Source organism: Mytilus californianus, unplaced genomic scaffold (genome assembly GCF_021869535.1).
Source record: "Mytilus californianus isolate M0D057914Y unplaced genomic scaffold, xbMytCali1.0.p SCAF_1, whole genome shotgun sequence".
NCBI classification, from domain to species: Eukaryota; Metazoa; Mollusca; class Bivalvia; order Mytilida; family Mytilidae; genus Mytilus; species Mytilus californianus.
Genome location: NW_026262581.1, coordinates 39,303,163 through 39,320,339, shown reverse-complemented (window position 1 = coordinate 39,320,339; position 17,177 = coordinate 39,303,163). Strand labels below are relative to the sequence as shown.

The following is a 17,177-nucleotide window of genomic DNA, read 5'->3' as shown; positions in this document are numbered from 1 at the left end:
TTTAATTTTAAATTCCTTTTTTAAGGAGTAAATCATGAAAAAACGTCGATGACGTCACGATCACATGACAAAATCATGTCTATGAGCTGATAGACAAAAAACTTTCAGCCAATCAAAAGACGTATATGTATATATATAGTCAACAAGCAATGACATTCACAAGGAAAGTGGCATGTTTGCTCTAAACACATGACCTGCATCTATCTGTGTAACTCATCGCGTCATTTTTGTGAACTAGGAAGCCACATTTCAGATATTTTTTTTTTATTTAGGTATCCTGAGTTTGATTTCAGTGTATGTGATGATGTTCACTTAGCTTGTTAGATCTGCAGCTTTATTTATCAGTATTTTCCATTTTAGCTCTCTCTTGATGATGCAATATATTTCATTAAAACTATAAATTATTCGCTGTAATTTCCGAACAAGTTAAATTTGTGACTTGTAAATTTACAGGAAACATAATTTTTTGTTAGGTTTTTATTATTCCCTCCCCCCTTTTTGTTGATATAGCCCATCACCTGGTTTCCCTCTCGAAATCAGAGAACAATTTACAGAACAACAAACATCACGTTTTATTGCATGTCTATTATTCCACTTAGTGTTTACGTGCTCAATGATTCTATGTTGATTGTTTATTAAGGTCACATTCGGTAAATTTCGGCACATAACAAGAAAGTTAATTAGCAGGGTAAGTTTTCACTGAATGAAATATTTTTGTCGATAATATGATTTGAATTCGTAATAAATGTAAAAACAAATCATGCATGGAGGACTTAGTTTAGTATACTAGTATATAAATGCATCATTATTATTTCGAGAAACTCGTTTCATATGTACTTAAAAATGGTACTTTTCATCAACTTGCATCGTTCTAAGCTCACCTACCTAGCTCGAAGCCCGGCCATTAGAGCAATTGATATAAATTGGCGTTTGTTGTCGTCGTCGTCGACCTAAACTTTAAGAAAAATCTGTCTCTGAAACTAAAGGGCAATATGATGCTTGAAAAAAAAAAACTGTTTCAGAAAAGAACTTGTCCTGCACATATTCCAAAAATATTTAGGGTAAAGTTCTTTGCTTTGAAATAAGGGAAATGATCAGCAACTTCCGGTTTCAACAAGTCACTGCAGGTGTTCTAGTCTAAACAAACCCACTTCCGGTTTTATATGATATCCTGTATTACACTGATTCGAAAAATATATGGTTTATATCTATTTGAAAAAAGGGAGATAATTGGCTTATTCCGGAATACAAAATGCCAGTGCAGGTGTCATATTATAGATTACATTACACTGATTCGAAATATGTATGATTTCTATTTATACTTTTGCTTGAAATGAAGGATATAATGTGCTACGTCCGGCTCATATGTTAGGTAACTTCATACTGCATCTAAAAATATATATACTTTCTATGAATTTAAACATATATGGTTTCTATGTACTTGTAAACGGAACTAGTGCAAAATGGCTACTTCCGGTTTACATAATGGCACTTCCAGTTGCCCTTTTCAAGGCCATATATCGCCCAACCTAATATAAACTGTTGTTACAGAGATATGTCCCCCTTTTTTGTAATTTTGATAGTAAAATGCAAATGTTGAAATTTAAATGGCAATATTTAAAAAGTAAACTATCCAAAACATTCAAAGTCAATGAACCATGACTGAAGGTGTAGGGCTAAATAACCTCCATGGAATTGAGAAATGCCACTGCTTATAAAACTGCATACCATATACCATAGACTTATCATAAGTGATTCCCTTTAAACTAACGTAAACACAAATTGAAGGTACAAGTACAAATAAAGCTAAACTGTTTTTGCGTACCTGTTATTTGTACAATAGTTGGCTAATTGCAGGATAAAAATAAATAATCGGGTTGAGTTTCGATTTCGGGTCCGGCTCATAGTAAAGATGTCTTAATTCTCATGTATTGGTCTTTTATTACGAAATTGTGTTACTTTATGATCAATGATCACATGTTCTTTTAATATTTGAAGAAATTAAAATTATTATTTCAGACTCCGCTTGGATATGAAGTTGTGAGCACATGCACTCCGTTTAGGAGCAGACGAGTCTTTTACTAGGGTTTTATATTATGTCATCATTGTAATGAATTTCTATCTGGTATTCATTAAAAGAATTCGTTAGTGTTCATTGTATTTGACAGCCGACTGTATGTGAATGAACTGTGTGGTATACGTAGATGCCCTTCTATTAACTCAAAGCCCAATATATCAAATAGCGGAAACTTGACTAAATACAACTAAATAAATATGAAATTTGAATAAAATAAAATTGTATTGTTATACACATTCACATAACTGGTATGAATATGTTGAGAAATTTTTTTATCAACCCTAGAGATAAGTTTTTATTTAAGAATCTCATTTCTTATTCCACATTATCCCATGAAAATACACAAAGCTGGGTAATTTCCGTGTTTATTCAGTGACTAATTCACAGAGATTCACAGCCAACTGCTGTAAATCGAGTAATTTGTCATAACAGCAAAGAAAAGTGCAATAAAGATGATTTAGAAAAAAAAAAATGAAAAAAATATACAAAGCTTTTATCATAATTAAGTAAAGTCCGTCCATTTTGGTACACTGATATCTGTAAACCACAAATTGGATCAGGGTGAATGAGAAGAAGGACTAGTGTTGGTATATATACATACACCTTAAAATGAAAATTAACTCTTTTAAATTTCGTGCATTCGAAGTGCTTTTCTGGATTTACCTTAATCAGGAATGGTGAAGCCCAAACAATTGAAAGCAACGGTTCATTAAACTCGTACATTGTAGAAATGTCAAAAGCTGTATGAATAAAAAAAGAATCTAAAAAGAATAGCAAAATACAGTTTTGTAAAGTTATTTTGAAATTTTGTGTCTTACAAAATTAACCTTTAAAGACTAAAGTATTTTTATTGTATATTATTCATGCAGGTATATAGAACCTCTTATTCAGGCCCGGTATCAGAAAACATACAAGAAAGTCGTACATATCTTAAACAAAATTATGCCTACGCCTAACATATATAATTGATATGATCATAATTATAAATTAACTGTTACCAAAACTTTGAATATTTCGAAATACTAAGGATTTTCTACCTCAGGAATAGGTTAAACTTAGCTGTATTTGGCAAAACCTCTCGGAATTGTGGGTCCTCGTTGCTCTTCAACTTCGTACTCTTTTTGGATTTTTATATCCCCTCCGCGGAGGCGGGGGGCATTGAGTTTTACCCTTGTCCGTTTGTACGTACGTCCTTCCATACGTCCCAAAATTTCCGTTCTCCAACTTTAGTTTCCCTCCCCCAAATGTTATGAAACTTATACACAATGCTTATTACCACCAATCACAGATCAAATTAGAATTTGGGTGGCGTCACTTTTGCTGCTCTTGAGTTATGTCCCTTTATAAATGGAAAAATAGGCAAACATGCAGTTTCCGCATTATAATTTTATTTTGCCAGAACCAAATGTTCTCAAACTTATACACAATGCTTATTACTACCAGACACAGATCAAGTTCGATTATGGTAGCGTCACTTTTACCGTTCTCGAGTAATGTCCCTTTGTAAATGCAAACATTGCTTTTGAAGACGAATCGCGCGTCTGGCGTACAACATTTTAATCCTGGTATCTATGATGACTTAATTAAGCATGCATCGATTAAGAAGTTTTAATTTTTCTCTTATTTTGGACTGAAATCAATGAAACCTGTATATTATGACTGATTTATAGTAAAAATATAGTTTTTGGTCAAATTATCTTGTAAGTTTTCAGGTTTTCTTCGGTTTCTTATTGTATAATTTTTACTTCTGAAATTGATATTTACTTATGTAGAATTCCAAAATCTCATTTAAAATAGAATTGTCAACCAGTTTAGCAAGTTGTCTAGCTAAGAGATAAATTACACTTTTGATCCATGTTATTACATATAGGTATGTTTGTTTACCAAGAACACCCTTTTTCAAACTTGCAGAAAAAAGGGGGGACAAAATGCTCAATTATATTTATGTTTGGATTACTGTATTTATATGTAATGAATAATCTCTGATAAAATTAAGACGTTTAGGAAAGAATATTGTTATTTAAGTAGATGTTAACAAATTAGAACTGGTTATAATGAAAAGTGTCTCATATTGGTTACTTTTATTATCTAAATGCAGTTTTCTTTGTATAACACATATGATACTCAAGTCCCATTTGACCTTGAATAAATTGAAATAGTGTTTGGGCGAATGCGTTATGTGTTTTTCTTTGCTAGAAATAGATCAAAGAATGAAATAAAGTAAAGAAGTCAATATAGCATGTTTGGGATGTTATAGTTATAAAAACACGAATTTGGCCCCTGTCTGAAAGAAACTTCAAGACATTTGTACATATTCGAAAAAAAATAGTTCTTAGCTGCTGTAACTTTGTCAATAGGTAAAATATTTGAGCAATTACGGTATGATATGCAACCTTAAGGACTTGGTGAAAGTTTTTTTTAATGAAAAGAAACATATATAAAATTAAACCAGGAGGGCGTATTTGCTCTGTTGTTCAGATCAGAAGTACATGTTTTTAACTACCAAACTTCCGGGAACCAGCACAAGCACAAGTCAGGATAAGGTATAGGTTTGATATGAAAAGACTGTCTCTTTATTTGAACTTAAGACAAAATAGCTATGGATGCTTGAAATTGCAGAATTTAAAATAGAACGCAATGGGACTATGACTTAGTGTTTTTATTCCTACAGCGTTAAATCTTGAAACATTAATTTAAAAGAGTTTAATGTCTAATGTCACAGTTAATAGGACGATAGTGAATACCAAATATTATTTACATAGAACTGGGTTTATAAAATGGTTGGAAAATTACTTTTATTGTTTGCCTTTCAAAGAATAAATAGGAAAAAGTAAAATAACAAAAATACCGAACTCCGAGGAAAATTCTAAACAAAAAGTCCCTAAGCAAATGGCAAAATCAAAAGCTCAAACACATCAAACGAATGGATAACAACTGTCATATTCCTGACTTGGTACAGGCATTTTCTTATGTAGAAAATGGTGGATTAAACCTGGTATTATAGCTAGCTAAACCTCTCACTTGTATGACATTCGCATAAAATTCCATTACATTGACAACGATGTGTGAACAAAACAAACAGACATATTAGGTAAAAATGTCAAAAATAGGGGTACAGCAGTCAACATTGTGTTATAATCTTAATGACTACAAAAACAAGCAATTATGTCAACAAAGACAAACAAAAAGGCATATAGACAAAGCACATCAGCAAAAACGAAAGACAAGAATACAAAAATTTACCATAGCACAACAACACAATGACGGGATGTACAAGTACCGAGCCACGTCAAATGGATACTGCCAAAAATAGGCTAAACAGTAAAAGTAATGAATTACAAAGACAAATAAAAGAATACTATACCACGTTACTAAGATGATAAACAACGTCAGTACCTAGAATCTTTACTTCAAGACCATCGTGTATTATTTGTGAAGTTGATACGGAATATTTATCAACAAGGTCTTGGTATCTTCCAATGAACTTTTTTAGAAAAAGGACGAAACGTTCTTTGACATACCCTTGGTTCATCAACTTTCTGCTCAGACACTGGTGACGTTTTACAAAGTTTGAGTAGCAGCTGCAAGCTGTTGAATACCGAATGAGTTGGGAAATGTATATTCCATATGCAGGTGAAGTTGGTATATTGCTACTAAGGTGGAGGAAATTGATAATTTCAAAATTAAAATCGTCTCGTTTGTCATAGATTGTGGTACTGAGATGACCGCTTATGTCAAATTCGAGGTATAAGTCTAAAATGAGGCAGAGGAAGCCGTGTCTGTTGTTTCTTTAATTTCTAGTTCTGAAGGATATATTAATGGAACCCAATCAGAAAAGTTTGGATTGTTAATGGAAAGAACATCATCAACATATCTAAATGTGAAATTAAATGATTTGGCTTCTTTGATCTTTTTGCTTTTGACAAGTGTCTGAAGGAGCTCCGACTCATATGAAAATAAAAAGAGGTCGGCAAGTAGAGGCGCACAGTTCGTTCCCATAGGAATGCAGACAATTTGTTGAAAAAGTCTACCTCCAAATTCAAGAAATATGTTGTCAATAAGAAACACCAGCATACTGATCACTTGCTCCTCTGTTTAGCATGTTTTACCTTTTTGTTCACTATTAACAAAATATGCCGTTTGGTATCCCAAAGTAATAAATTTATAGCGTATGCTATCATTTTTTGTTGAAAAGCATTGTGGATTATTTCTTTTAGACGATTTTTCAATTTCACATGGGGAATGGTGGTATACAGGGTTGAAAAATCAAAAGTTTTGATAGAACTAATTTCATAGAAAGATCGAGATTTAAAATTATCCAGAAGTTCTTTAGAGTTTTTAGAATCCATATATGGTTAATACCACTACGCGAGTAAACAGTTTCACAGTATTTCTGAAGACCCTCTTTCACTGCGGACAGAATCTTTGTCAATATAATGGACAATTCTTTTGTCGAACATGCAGATGAGCCGGCAATGTACCGTTGTTTGTACGGAATTTTGTGAAGCTTAGGTATCCAATACAAACAATGTAAGTCCTCCGATTTGCTGTTCAATGTAATGTTCATTGAAACCATGAAGGACTTATGATTCGCCAAAATCTCATCCTTGTCAATTGATATGTTTTTGTATGTGGGATTTCCTATGTGCTCATTTATTCCTAATTCTTTTACAAGACACTCGTAGTAGTATGATTTACATACAAAGGCAATATTATTTGAAGCTTCGTCCGCATGAACAATAACATACTTATCGTGAAAAGATGATAGATATTTCACAGTCTCTTTGTCTCTGAAAACGGACTTCGGTCGATCATTCACACAGTTTTTCAACTTGTGAATGCGACGTTTTATCAGAGACCTGATTGTTTTGACCCATTCTGACAAAGTGTCCAGTTCAACTTCTTCTCGGTTAGCCCATGCTCTAGCGTAGTTCTCAATGGAATCCATAATTATTTTGAAGTTATGGTTCCAATTGATGTGTTGGGGTTCTCTAAACTTAGGACCATGAGCTATCACATTTCGGAGATGTTCATGTTGAATTATGTTTAGATCCCCAGTAATAACATGGCCAGAGGGGCTGTAAATATAAGGCGGGTGGGAACAGTCACATTTCATAGGGTTTTTTAAGTATTGTTCTAAATCAAGGTCCTGCAATGCTTGCTTATAGTTAAATACTTTAGGTGCAATGGTTTTGGTGTAACTGTAGGATACAATAGGAACAGACTGATTTTGAAAATAAAGTGGAATTTTAGATGTTACCTCCTTGTGATGTAGAACGTTGCTTATGTTGATTGCATCAATTCCTTTATTGGTAAACTGAACAGGAAGTAATTTCCTCTTTTCCTCATGTAAAGGTTCCGATCTTACTGGTTTAAAAAGACGGAAAAGAGGTACATCACAAATTATACTGACCAGTCTGTATATTGGAGAAAATGTATTTATGCATCCTTTGCCAAGTGCATAATCTCTCAAACATTTTAGAAAATTAACAGGCAGTGAAAAAATAATAGTTCTAATTTAATGTAACCCTAGCGGATGATGAAGATGGGAAAGAAGGTCATCAAAGCCCCGAGAGGGCGATCTAGATTTGGAAGACTTTTTAACATTAGGCCGATGGTAATGTGTTTGCCCATGACTGCGTTTGTGTCTTAAAGTAGTATTAAATAAGCTTATTACATTTACATCACTGCAGGCTCGACTTGACAAATTTCCTACTCCTTTGATGTTATCATTGCAACCATATGGCATTGCAGTACCTAGTTCCCTTATCCAGAAATTTTCTCTATCTTTTCGGAAAGGAGTACTTAGTATAGGGCTATTGGTGTGGTGATAAATTTTCTCGATGATGCATACTTTCATAGATAAAGAAGGGTCATGGTCCGGTTGATTAAAATGGTTATAAAGAACCCTGAATTGCGGATCTTTATTATCAGACCGGTGTTGATTCATCCTTTTACGCAAAGTTTGTCGAGTTTCACCAATAAAAAATCAAATGCTACAGTGTTCCGTGTAGCAGAAGAGGACCTTGGTAACCCGGGCGACGTCCTAGCCGGTTTGTTCTTTGTATTCATCATGCATTAAGCTACCAAGTTAATGATGCCCTCGGGGAATAATCCACCAGCAGTAAAGATTCCTCTAGGAAGAAACTTGACATCGACTTGGTTGTAGTAAAAATTAAAATAACAAAAATACCAAACTCTGAGGAAAATTCTAAACGGAAAGCAAATGGCAAAATCAAAAGCTCAAACACATCAAACGAATGCAACTATCATATTCCTGACTTGGTACAGGCATTTTCTTATGTAGAAAATGGTGGATTAAACCTGGTTTTATAGCCAGCTAAACCTCTCACTTGTATGAGTCTCATAAAATTCCATTATATTAACAACGATGTGTGAACAAAACAAACAGACATAATAGGTAAAAATGTCAAAAATAGGGGTACAGCAGTCAACATTGTGTTATAATCTTAATGACTACAAAAAAAAGCAAATATGTCAACAAAGACAAACAAAAAGGCATATAGACAAAGCACATTAGCAAAAACGAAAGACAAGATTACAAAAATTTACCATAGCACAACAATACAATGACGGGATGTACAAGTACCGAGCCACGTCAAATGAATCACTACAAAAACAAGCAAATATGTCAACAAAGACAAACAAAAAGGTATAAAGACAAAGCACATTAGCAAAAACGAAATACAAGAATACAAAAATTTACCATAGCACAATAACACAATGACGGGATGTACAAGTATCGAGCCACGTCAAACGGATACTGCCAAAAATAGGCTAAACAGTAAAAGTAATGAATTACAAAGACAAATAAAAGAATACTATAACAACTACTGTAATAGAATATTTAGGTTTATTGATAGATATATTGATATATTAAGAATTATAGAATACACTGAATGTTCATACGCTGAAACAACAACTGCAAATCGTTAACGTTTAACTTCATAAACTTCAAGGTAACTAGATAAAATTTGAACAATACGAATATAACTGAAACAATGAGTACAATTTCAAATTAACATGCTTAACAACGTAAAATGAAGAATACTCTCAAATGTGACAAAATATCTAATACGGCTGTTGTATAAATGATCAATTGTATACAGGTAATAAAAGATGCATATAAAGTTGCATGTAGCGGCCAGTTAGTCATTCGTTATTCGATATTCAATATCCAACCGGCTGCTAACAGTCGGTTCGATATTCAAATTATTCTAGTTTAAAGCAATACAAATTTTAAATTCGATAACATTAAAAGCATTATAGTCATAGTTAAAAGGATTAATAAGAGATGTGTATGAAATCGTTTTGTGACCTCTTCAAGTTACTAAATATAAACCCTCAAATATAATCCCTTATGTAAATTGCATATTTCTCTTTACTAAAGATCTTATTTATGTATTTTTATATGTCGTGTGTGTTACATGTATACATTTTCGTGCTCAGCCAATAAAAAAAATATATACTATTATTATACCTTTTTTACAAAAAGAATATTTAATGGCTCGTTGCAGTTAGAAGTGATATACTTTAATGCCTGCTGGGAATGTAAATTACAACAACTTGAACACTAATGTCTTGGTGAGCATATTTTTCTTACAATTCTGAAGTGATAAACACATATGTAAAATTTGATAACATTCAAACCCAATCAGTGTACTTTACTTACAGATTATATTTTGAGCTGAGGAAAATTTGTGCATACTTACGTCTGCGCAAAAATATATTCTTTACTTCCGTTTGCGGTGATCGGAATTTATGATATATTTAGATAAAGGAGCTAAATATGCAAATATTTTGTATTTCAGATAAAGATGAATGTTCAGCGGATAATTCTACTTGTGATGTCATATACGGAGTATGTAATAACACAGTAGGATCTTATATATGCTCCTGTTCTGATGGTTTTGTGCTCGGTCCTGGAAATACATGCACAGGTATGTTTTAAGGCTTATATATTTTATGTTTTACCGGTGCGGATGTCATTGGTAAAAGGTTATGGCTTATCGGGATACTTAACATAATGATTCTGAATTGTGAAGTTTAAGTCCTCTCCAAGAAAAATTTACTGAAGTTATCATAACTAGTGTATGCCTGAAACGAACGGTGACTTATAACTGGACATAACTTTAGTAATTGCTACTTGCTTGTTGGAGTAGGAATTTCTCACCTCTCGTGAGCACTGAATGTCATCTTCGTTTTGGGGGTTGATGTTGCTATAAACGATTAAATTGCTTCCTTGGTATCTTCGTATTTTCTTACTTTTCCTACACGGCATTTGTATACCCCCCGGAAACAAAGTTTGGGGGATATATAGGAATCACCATGTCCGTCTGTTCCGCATTTTGTCCGCGCATAACTTTTGTACCATTGAAATTTGTTTGATTACACTTGGTATGTAGATACATCATGTCACTCTGACCTTGACTAAGACGTTTGACCCCGTATGGAAGCAAAACCTTGTCCAATTCGTGTCCTGCTCATAACTTTTGTACCGTAAAACTTATAGGTTAACCAAACTTGGTATGCAGTTGCATGATCTGTAAGGGTGTGCAATATACCAAAGTCATGTCACACTTTGAACCTTTGAACCCTATGGTAGTAAAACCTTGTCTGATTTGTGTGCTGTGCAATATTTGTGTACCGTAGAATTTTGATCGACCAAATTTTGTATGCTGATGCATCATTGGATGGGGATATCATTTATCAAAGTCAAATGCATTTTCGGGGGTACAAGTCCCGCTATGTGGACAGCTCTTCTTAATTTTGTGTAATACCTGAACTCAGATAGAACAGCTAGGATTATTGTTTTCTTCTATTTTAATTGCTCATTCAATAGACAATGTCTTTCTATTTCATGTTCATACTACCTTCTCTTACGACCATCATGAATGGGCGTATACTGGTCGACGGCTATCTGTCCTTCCGTGCATCTGTCAGACCACGTGTCTCTATATAAGTCAAATATATGTTAACGTATCCTTATCAAAGATTTACTCAATTTCATATTTTATGAAGACTAGGTACCTTTTGATTTTGATGAATAGTTCGATTTATTGAACTTAGTATATAAAAAAAAATTACAATTTTAATCTCTTACGATAAAGTTAGTATGCTTTCACAAATCATATGAAATATAGAAACTAAGTATATAACATTAAGTCTTATGTAGACAATCGATGTGTCGAATTTGAAACTTTTCAGATTGGTCATTCCAGAGCTGTGGGATTTTAATCTCAAAACGCAAGAACATATATCGTATGGTAAAAAGTCGTTTCCTTTCACAGAATAAAATGAAATGTTTCTATTATGTCAGAAATTATGAAAGGAACCCCCCTTTCTATTCTTAAGCTTGGTGAAGTTATTTGACATTATCTGCAAATGTTTTTTTAAGATTTTACGTATGTCTGAAAATAACTCGTGTATAGTTAAACGACTTCTCGGGAAAATTTAACATAATGCCAGGTTTAAAAAAAAAAACTTATTTTGGATTTAAATAATTTCCAGATTGGTTGTTCCAAAGTTAATGGAATTTGATCGTCAAAAGCAAGTCAATTTTCGTATATCTATTGATAAGTATGCTAACAGGTATCCTTGCGGATTTTTTTTAACACTTTTTGTATTCACTATAAAATTGAGAATGTGTCAAAGAGACACATGTACAAGAATTGTGGACACTTTTGAGGGAGATAACTCGAATTAAGAAATAATTCTTTTGAACTGGGTTTCTAATCTCCTGGACTCATCTGGTGTCCAGTTCGCAAGATAAGACAACTCTATGTATGATCATATTATATGTGTCAATTGATTAATCAGTGGGAACCCTTTAACATGTTAACTTTCAGCAAGGATTTGTATAGTTTTAAATCCTTGCTATCAGCAAGACACTTGGTTTTAAAGGGAAAGAAAAATTATATTTAGATATGCAATTACTTGGGCTGTAGTAGAAAGAATTCACGACTAACTATGTCAAAAACAGTTCATAGTTTAATTTTCATTTGGCATAATGACAAATCTTTCTTTCAAGAGAATCTTCTTTGCCCTTCTTGATTATAGTAAAAAAAATCTGAAAAAAAGGTATTTACTATCTGTTTTATACGCCTCTGAAACAGTAAACGATTGACTTTACAATGTTATGAGGTCATAAGTAAAGGTAATTTTTCACAGTCCTGAGTTACAAGTAAATGGCACAAAGTACCACGCCTGACCGTCACACAATTGATAGGACAAAAATTCACAATTAAATAGTAAAACTGTTTACTATCGTTGAATATATTAGAGAAACTTAAATTATTGAAGTACATTCTTTTTATCACATAAATTCTTTATACAGCTTGGGATATTGTTCGTTAGAATTGATAAATGAAGACTTAGAATCATGTGCAAAACAGTGTAGGCGAGACCATTGATTGGCGCGCTAAAATATCCCATTGACTGGGTCAGATTAGGTGTACGTTCGTCTGTAACGCCCACAACTCACGACGTATTTATTATAAACATTTAAACTGTGGGGTTGCCAAAGGGTTTCAGTATATATACGAACTACAGTGTACAGTATATTATAACCATATTTTATTTGCGATCATAAAATGTACGAAGTCGTCCATTACTATGTAAATTGGGTCGATTAAAAAAAAAGCTGAAAATGTTTCTGTTGCCAAGGGTTTTTCACAAGTATAGTAGTTAGCAGAAAAGTTCACCAAACTATACATTTTACCTATTCAAAAACGTAAATGCAAATTCCACAAGGCTTGATTCAAATAGCCTTTTTATTGTCTAATAACTTGCAAGTACGAAAAAGACAGGACAGAAGTATATTTTGTCTATATGTTTTGTGTACGCACACTTTTTAAAGTTGATCATGCATTCGTTCTAAAATAAAATTTTGACCAGAAAAAAGTTAAAAGATGACATAATTGGACATGCAACCGCAATTGTTAAATCGCTTTGACGTCCGAAATAAAAGATAATAATCAACACATGCATTGTAACTTTTAAAGCCAGTTAAATCCTTTTTTTTTTTGCTGAAAGAACGTGCGATATCATAAAAACTGATTATCAAAACATAACGAAAACACAAGTAAAGAACGTTTACACTGAAATGCAGTCAAGTTTAGCGATTGATAATTCATTGATAACATTCTGGCGTATCACAAACAAACAACTTGTAACGTCTCATTTCATTGGCCGAAAGATTTAAATACAACAACAATTGTTGTGTGCACGTGAATTGACACAGGTGACCGACAATGGAATGTACTACGTTACTACGAACGTAAAAAACAATGATTTTTGGACGAAATAATTAAATAAGTATTTTGTGAATTTCAAATAGTGGGGTCGAAATATTATACTAATAATTTGTGTTAAGTAATAGTCTTTATGCATGCAGCACTTGTACCGAACTATGAAAAATATAAGGATAAAATAAAATACATTATTAAATTTACTTAGAATTTCGGGATTTTTTGTTCAAAATCAAGTAAACTAAATCAGAAAAAAAATCACACTATCCTAAAACTTATGAAAGAATATGAATAATGAACATGACAGTTTATAACACAAACCCATTTACTATAAAAATCGAGCAATATCTTTAGTATGTAATTTGGTTATTTTTGTAGTTAAGTACGGTTTCATTTCAAGTACAACGTTAATTCATCAAGTCCATTGAATAAAAGATAAGGCAGGGTGAGCAACTTGACAAAAAAAAGGCAGGATGACGATTTATGTAAAAAATCAGGATAAACGAATAAATATAGTCAGGACCTAACAGACTGAAAAATAGAAAGACAGGACAGAGATAACGACTAAAAAAAAATGCAGGACAAAATATTTCATCCAAGTCCTTCACCCCCAATCAAAATAAAATGGTAGCTCCCTTAATCCAGGACCAATTGAGAGGAGACAGTTGAATTAAATATTTCGACGTGACTGTTAAGATTAAAGTTTAAAATTTTACATGCACATGTATAAAAGCTAGAATTGCCATGGGGTTATTAAGAACACAATCATGTTCGGGAATACGAAGATGGAAGTTTTTAACGACCTTGACCGGCTACGTGAATACTGATCAGTCCATTCAGCTTTTTAGTACGCGTGTTCTATTTTCGCAGGTGTGAGGTCGAAGGTTTGAATTGACCAATGAAAACGATCGTTCCTTAACGAGTTAATCTAATAAAGTTTGTTTGACTGATTATGTTGCACGACCTTTCGCTAAGCTTGGCCGCAGTTCAGTGTAAGTATTCAATATAAATCAAAACACAAAGGTTATTCCTGATTAGTTTTTCGAATTATTTTATTTAGGCGTTGAGACCCTTTGGTGACCTCACAGTTTAAATGTCTATAATAAATACGTCGTGAGTTTTGGGCGTTACAGACGAACGTTCACCTAATCTGACCCAGTCAATGGGGTATTTTAGCGCGCCAATCAATGGTCTCGACTACACTGTTATGCACATGATTCTATCAAATTTTATTCATGCAAAGGATATATTTCTTGGTACCATATTAAAAGCCAGTCAAGTAATAACAAATTTCGCAGCCTATTTTCTAAATTTTCTAAATAATCACTAGATCATTATGAATTCTTTTAGCGTGAATTAATTTTGATTACAAAGTTGTTTATACTTATGATTATTAATGTTCAAGAAAACACAAAATATTACTATGAAATAAGTTTTTTCACATTGTAAATCAGAGACAAACTATCTCTAACCTGCCTTTTTTTCTAGTACCATCTTCGTGTCCGGGGCTTTTATGTCCTACATTTGAAATGTATCATCTTAATTCAACAAATAGATATATTGGCTTATAAATAAGAAGATGTGGTATGATGAAAACTTTGCGTCAATTGAAAGAACAAAATACGAGGATGTTAACAACTATAGGACTCTGTACGTCATTCAACAATGAGTAAAACCCAGTTATATATGTTATAAAAAGTTATGTTATAAAATGCCCCGGTATGAAAAAAATGAGAAAGCATTTAAAAGAGAAAATTAATGGCCTGATTTATGTTCTAATATAGTTAAAAAAAGACTAAAATCGCAACTAGTTAAAATAGAGGTGGGTTTTTTTCTAATCTTAAAAAATCTATTTTTCGATTTTGAGACGCTTTAAAGAAGATTTGGGTAAAAAAGACTAAACCTGTGAATTTTAGAAAGTCGATTTGATCAGTTTTGACAATTTTAAGGCTACGATAATTTTAAAGAGGTACATTAAAAGGCAATCTCACGTTTTTTCTTCTTTTTTACTAGTGTGAAATACATACAGGTTGGTATAATTCGTATTTTTCGAAATATTTGCCTACTTCGTGTCAATTTTCGCTGTATCTGTATTACCTTTAGATAATGATGTTTATTCTTAACATAAACCCATATTGAAAAGAAAACTTGGGATGGGAGTAATATGCAAAAACAAGACACAATACAATTTCAACTCAACAATGAACGAATCATTCCAATATTTCAACATTCAAGATTTTAGTTAAATCTCTCATGCAAACTACAAGACATGCTAGACGGGGCTATATATGTTCATGTATAAACATCCCTGAGTACAGAAGTTTACGGAGTTATACGTTAAGTCAGAGACATATAAATACATATTAGTATATAGGTCTCTGGTTAAGTGTACATTAAACTTTTAGTACTGTCAAATGATATTCAAAATCAGCATGAATGTCGGTCTACATCTTTCATTAATTGAATAGCTGGCAGATGATAAAACAGCGGGTGGTTGTTGTTTAAATTCACACCTTAATATGGTTAGGATAAGAACACAATAAACGATACTTGTACATATCTTTTTCCTTCCAATAATTTAAATATGTACTATACATGTATAATAAGTGTTTACGAATAAGAAGAACAATTAAAATGTTACTTTTCCCGAACCCTACAAAACTTTAATAGCAATACACAAATGCTTTGCATTTTTAATTAATTCATCATCCAACTTTTAGTACAGAATTTCAAATTCACATTGTTTCCGTTGTCATTAGGTGTGGACTGCAAATAAGCTCTTTGTAATTCATTAGCATTTTCTAATCATACAAAATGTGTCTAAGTTCTATCTATATATTTAAATTATCCGGATAATGTTTAAAATTTCAACAATTTTTAATCAGGACTAAAATTCAATTTAACATTTTCGTCATCATGAATTTATTTTAAACAATAATTGAAAAATGATTAATATTATTACTTTTTTTTTTTTAAGTTTCGACGCTATCTTATATCAAACATTTTCCGTCTTTCCCAATATGGTACGTATAGATATCGGTTTCAGTTCTTTGCAATATACGTATACACGAACTGACGTTTGATAACGAAATAATCACCATATTCAAACTGCCAGGGACACCATCAAATGTAAACTTAAAATATTTTTTTTTGCACCTTCAGAAAGAAGAATTATACAAAAATAACATGGGACATGGCGAAATAATGTCACTACAATAATGAATTTTATAGGAATTTTTTACTACCACTCGTCATCATTGAATTTGGTTAAGTTATGTAGGAAAAACGTATCTGTTCATGGGAAATTTTCAAATCATTAGGGACACCACTTTAAAATAACATAAAATATTTTTTTTTACATCAAAATAAAGATAAATCTAATAACTTTTTCACCTGCCATGGCAATAGTTTATGATTGTACAAATAAAATGTTGACAAATCATTTTAAAGCAACTGTCATGTTTTTTCCATATACAACAATGTTAAATTTTATCAGTCCAAAAGTGCTCCCTTGTTGGTCACTGATAACGTTACTCCCGCTGAGCTGTCCCTGATTCTTGTGTATGAACAACCCGACCAAAGAGCAGAAAACAGGCCAAGGTCACAATGGGTCTTCAACACAGCGAGAAAATCCCGCACCCGGAGACGGGCTCCAGCTGGTTCCTAAACAAAAATATGTACTTGTTCAGTGAAAATGGACGTCACACTAAACTCCGAATCATATAAATGAACCAAAATTAAAAAAAACATACAAGACTAACAAACATGTATACATCATTTGTATAACTAGTATTACACCCCAGTTTTATTGTTATACTTCATAGTTTCTA

At 32.6% G+C, this 17,177-nt stretch overlaps 1 protein-coding gene across 1 annotated transcript in view; it reads left to right on the top strand.

Annotated features, from left to right (window-relative positions):
* LOC127702350 (signal peptide, CUB and EGF-like domain-containing protein 2) overlaps positions 1-17,177 on the top strand; it is a 239,303-nt gene that overhangs the window by 45,345 nt on the left and 176,781 nt on the right. Inside the window, exon 5 of the mRNA XM_052206494.1 lies at positions 9,910-10,038. Within this exon, the coding sequence (XP_052062454.1) occupies positions 9,910-10,038 (129 nt within the window). The remainder of the gene's footprint in view (positions 1-9,909; positions 10,039-17,177) is intronic.